Below are 5,132 nucleotides of genomic sequence, written 5' to 3' on the forward strand. Positions count from 1 at the left end.
TCCAACGTCTGAAATTAACTTAGATTACCTGAATGACGAGAAGCTTGAAAAAATTGAAATTTAATATACGTGTACCAAACAAAAGTTTTCGTCTCAAATCATGCTTGAAGGTCGCATTTTCTATTTTGCAGAAAGGAAAACAATAATCGGGGACAATTTTCGTTATTTCAAACTTCGAGAGAGCACTGCGGAGGCTTATAACAGCCGCTGCATGTTCAAAAAGTTAGCGGTATAAGTATTTATTGAATACAAAAAATAAAATCATGTCCGGCAGTACAGAACAAAAGTAACTGGTTATTTCCATAAGCGAATGGCAATGACCTTGTGACGTTTCCTTCCAGTCCAATCAATTTAGGCTGGAGATTGCGATTGCTGTAGCGCTCAGAATGGCAGCGGATATGGAGTCTCTGGAACTCCTAATTAGGTGGCAACAGGAGGCAACGTATACGCCCGGGACGCCTGGCTATTATCGCTGGAAAGCAGCGATCCCCGGTGTCTTAAAAAGGGCAACGTGGGGCTCTATTTACGTTTTCCTACGAGGTAGCAGGCTGGCTAGTACGAGCTCTACACTTTCGCGTAACGTACTTGAATATTTAGCATTGAAAAAGCGCCCCAGAACGTGAGTACTGCTGCGTTTGTTGCTTTTTGATACTTGGTAAGGGACAGTGTGGAGATTCTCTGTACGATACATAAAATGCATGTTTTAGAACGACCACTACAAACGAAGCTAAAGAAGTGTTTAATCGACGTTTTATTTATAAATATCCATGTGCAAGGACGCAAACTGTGGTGAAGCCTGATGAAAATGATTTGCGACCATATTCTCTTAATTATGAATCTTGAACGCATCTCCGAAGGCCTCGAAAAGGCATCCGCCCGCGAATATTGCACATGCAGCTCTGTTTCGCGGTCACTTTTAATTGATTGTGAAGTCAAGGCAGATTTCATGACTACTGGCCTATATAAGACCTTTCACAGTACCAAAGCCTATAACAAGAGATAAGGAAACTCAGAGAAGGTGGAAAGCGTACCAATCTACATATTAAATCTTTAATTTTGCGACCTCTTAAGAAATAGGGCCCAGAATGCTTTTTTTTTCATCCAACTGGGGCCCCGGCAGTAAAATAAGGTATGCAGACGGACGCCTCAGCGGCGGTCACCTCCACAAGGGTATGTGAGGTACCAAGAGAGGACATATGTACTAGGGAAGAACAGGATGTTGAAGTGCCCAAGATAACACCTGCCCTTCAAATGACAACGTTTCTTTTAACTCACCACTCATTCAAAAAACTAGCTAATTTGATCACGTGAGTCAAGGACATTCGCTTTGTATACTCTCGAAGTATTACGTTGATGATTAGTAGAGCAAATTTGATAAAGAAAATATGGATGTGTTTGTGCAAGCCTCCGTCGCAGTAGAATAATGAATCTAGTTTCAGGTTTTGATCGCAAGATGCAAGACGAGCGCAGATTTCTCTCTTAGCAGTCAGTATGCGCTACACTTACTGAAGTAATAATTTTCCAACCTGAATGCAGAAATGACTAGTTTAAGTGGCTTAATCTGATTACTTTAATATATACTCACAATTTCAGCCAAGTGGCTTCGTAAGAGTAGCGCATAATATTATTGAAATAAAAACGTATTTAAACTCTTACATGGTTTAGTGGATGCTATCGTGCCAGCGCACTCCAAACAAGGGTGCTTAATTTACACGAACTGCAACTCGAATTTACATGAACAAGAATGGCATAGTGCGCGTTCTGTCAGGTAACTGGCTAAGTACATTGACACCATACCGACGACTGCGTGCTCTCATTAACTATATAGGCACAGCGAGGATAGCACTTCTAGGGCCGTGCATAGCATCAAGGCGGCTAGAGTGGCCACCGAAGAAAGCAGGCGTCTTGGTCTAGACACACCAGCATTACCTCACAGATGCAAGTATTGCGCAGCAAAAGAACATTTCTTAATCTTCTTTGATGCCCCTTCCGAGCCAGACGCTGCGTTCGGACTGCTGTTTCTTAAACTGAGCAGACCTGTCAAGGCAAATCAACCTACTCTTCCGAACGAGGTCGTGCAATTCTTTCCCCGCTTGCTGCAGTTGACACGACAGCATTCACATGAACTCGACAGGCAAGCTTGATCTGACTGCGTCGATTTAGTTCACATGTGCGCCGCTCAGCAAAAGTTACAGAATAATAACACTTACAAATGCATACATTCTCTCAGTAAACTAGGCGCAATAGCTGCGAAAACTGGGTCTTGTGGGTCACAACACATGTTGTGAAAAGCGCATAATTGTATGGTACAGCTGCTTGCATGCTCAATGATACAAGAGAAGCTTGCTGTCAAACACAATTTACTGCCATTATTTTAAACCTTATTGTTGTCAGTCCACCTTCGGTCAAGCATTAAAGTAGTCAGTTTGATTCAGAAACCGTGTTTGCAATGTATACTACACTGAAAACACGCGGTGAAGAAACGCCCGTGTTTTGTTCTGCTAAGAAAAAACACAACCACGGCGTGAAACCTGAATAGCAATTTCACTGTGGAATGCCTTCATTTGTCGCATTGATCAGTATTTTCTGTTGCAGGCTGCAAGCTAAAATGGCATTTTTCAAAGTTTTGATCGGACTCCTCTTCATGATCGTGGCTGTTGCAGCCAGTCCATTCGGAGAAAAAGGCAAGCTTGAGGGGTTTTTTTAATCCTTGAGACGAACATTTCCAGTGTTGTCACCCTTTGAGGGTTTAATACAAAAGAGGCACGCTTCACCTTGTACATTCTTTAATGTTCTTGCTACAGCCCAATGGACGCGGATGAGAAGGGGACACAAAACACACGGGCGCTGACTTACAACTGACAAGTCGAGCGCAGAAGTCTACATTTTTCTAGGCGAGCTACGCGTTAACGAGAAACAACAAGAGAAAAAATGAAAAGGAACAGACAGTGAAAGAGGCTTATCGTCAATGGCGTTTCACCTGTTAGCAGAAGGGCACCTGATTTCTTTGTCCGATAAAAGAACCGATGATGCGGTTACGCACGAGTCTGCTAGATACGATGATAAATGCCTCAATCACCTCTCTTGTGTGATGACAGATGACTTCAGAATCATCGAATTCCGGATGGAAATGGGAACATTTCCTGCAAGGAGCCTCTAAGTGACCTTTTAAACCATTTCTACATTGTTCTTGTGTTCACGCAACCGGTCATTTAGACACCTGCCCGTATGCCCAATGTCCCGTCTTAGCGAAAAGTAACCAGGCAGCGTGTTTCGCTTCTCAATCAGATAGCAAAGGATGCATACCACTCCTGGAGCTGTAGATCTGTGCAAATTAGAGGTGAGCTCTGGTCTTCGCGTCGTAACACATTGGGATCCTCTGGGAGTCTATGTTGGCTTTAGAATACAAGGAAAGAGCAAACCTTGCAGCCTGGATACTTTTGGATAAGGCGGTAAAGTTTGCCACACTTCAAAGGTATGAAATAAACCAGTTTCTTATAGCATGGAACGAAACTGTTTCTATGATTATTATTACAGACAGCCGTTTTTCTTGTCGAGGGCTAATGCGATTGCAAATCTTGGACAGCTTCTCTGGAGCAGAAAAAGACCACTTTCACTTCTGCGCTGCCCATGATCTTCTTCAGGTTATGTGAGAGAGTGTGGAAATACAGAATAACAGCAACCTTTTGTTTCTTTTTCTTTCGAATAATTGTTGACTGCGGAGACTCCCAATTTTGAACCATGTTGATTTTTGCGTTTCTGAATTTTTGTGGTGCAACGGAAGTAAGAAGATACGAAATATGCCCTACTTCCGCTGTTTTTCAAAGCTAGATTGCATGCTTTCTGGGCAGGATTTCCTCATAGCATTAGATAGATAGATGGGTTTATTGAAAGGAAAGGCAGGTAGGTTGGTCGGAATGATTAAAATCTGGCCTACTCTTCTGCACTGGGGATGGTGAAGGGGAGAAGCAAGAGGATCATGGTGGGTGACGATATGGGAGAAGGCATATGAAAATATATACAGGCATGGCAACTTGCTTTACAAGCGCGAGTCAAGTCTGGTGGCGCACAAAAATTGGCAAACGGCAGCCTGGACACCCTTCCCCTTGTCCCGAAGGCATTTTAAAAAAACAAAAGCTGGCTATAGCACGCTTCACCCCTTTCAATTGAGCTGAGTGGTAAGGAAGCACAGGTTTCTTATTAAGGGCTTATTATGACCAACGAGTCTTTTGGATCTCGAAACGTAGCTTGATACCAAGGAAACGAATGCACTGATCCTCTGACAACTCATGTGTCAAGGTTAAAGGGGGCATGGCAGCACAAAAAACTTCAGAACTTCCTGAACGTTTGAGTGAAAGAAGTAGCTGTGGTTGCTTATGAAAACCAGGTAGTCATCTACCCTCGCAATAAAGTGGTTCTCTTTTCTCGCACAGAATGCGACTTCTCGGGCATCGACCTGGACGAGGAAGTAGACAAGCTGCTCGAAAAGTTTCCCAAATCTCAGCTCGACTCGAAGAAGCGAGGCTACAGGCCACTCTTTGAGGGCCTAGAAATTGGTGACGTAACAGTGACCGGCATGAACGAGATGAAACGATACGGGCCAGTCATTCCTTACTGTACGAAGGACAAGGCATTTGTCCAGGTGGACATCATCAACCTGGGTGACGTGGAGTACACTATTCCCTGGAGGTCGTGCTCCGGACAAGAAGGAAAGGCCCTTCTGAGCGCTGAATTCTCTCGCTTCACTGCACAGCTACTTGTGGATACGCGGGAGACCTCCGGAAAGTACCTGGCGCTCAGCGATGAACCTGCTGTGCCAGTTATTACTTACAGTGTGGATTTCCAGTTGGATGGCATGGGCGACTTCGGGAGGATTGGCAGCAAAGTTCTGAGCAAGCTCTTTCCAACGATGTTCTTGGAGCTGTGGACGGAAGCTTTCGACAGCACCTTCGAAAAGACGCTGAAGACTACCCTGCAAAAAAACAATGAAGTATTTTAGCCACGGTTTCAAAATACTGAGGAAATACCTAACCTCTCCCGCAAGGCTGTGACGTTCAGAGGTTCAGCATCTAAACGGGCAGAAAGGGGGGAAAAGCTGTTTTTGAGTGAATAAAGTAATGTATCTGGCTGCA

The 5,132-nt window shown here is 44.1% G+C and overlaps 1 protein-coding gene across 1 annotated transcript; it reads left to right on the forward strand.

Moving 5' to 3' along the window:
- The first annotated feature begins 462 nt into the window (after window positions 1-462).
- LOC146176502 (uncharacterized) lies at window positions 463-5,132 on the forward strand. Its single transcript, XM_084582821.1, has 3 exons — window positions 463-619; window positions 2,596-2,684; window positions 4,434-5,132. Exons 2-3 carry the CDS (start codon window positions 2,609-2,611, stop codon window positions 4,997-4,999), a joined length of 642 nt encoding a protein of 213 aa, XP_084438947.1. The 5' UTR covers window positions 463-619; window positions 2,596-2,608; the 3' UTR covers window positions 5,000-5,132.

Source organism: Amblyomma maculatum, chromosome 10 (assembly GCF_055883805.1).
Source record: "Amblyomma maculatum isolate TAMU_Amacu chromosome 10, ASM5588380v1, whole genome shotgun sequence".
Lineage (NCBI taxonomy): Eukaryota > Metazoa > Arthropoda > Arachnida > Ixodida > Ixodidae > Amblyomma > Amblyomma maculatum.

Coding starts and splice junctions, on each gene's coding strand:
- LOC146176502 (XM_084582821.1), top strand. CDS start 2,609: ATGGCATTTTTCAAAGTTTTGATCGGACTCCTCTTCATGATCGTGGCT. Junction 2,685..4,433: donor CAGTCCATTCGGAGAAAAAG/GCAAGCTTGAGG, acceptor TTTCTCGCACAG/AATGCGACTTCTCGGGCATC.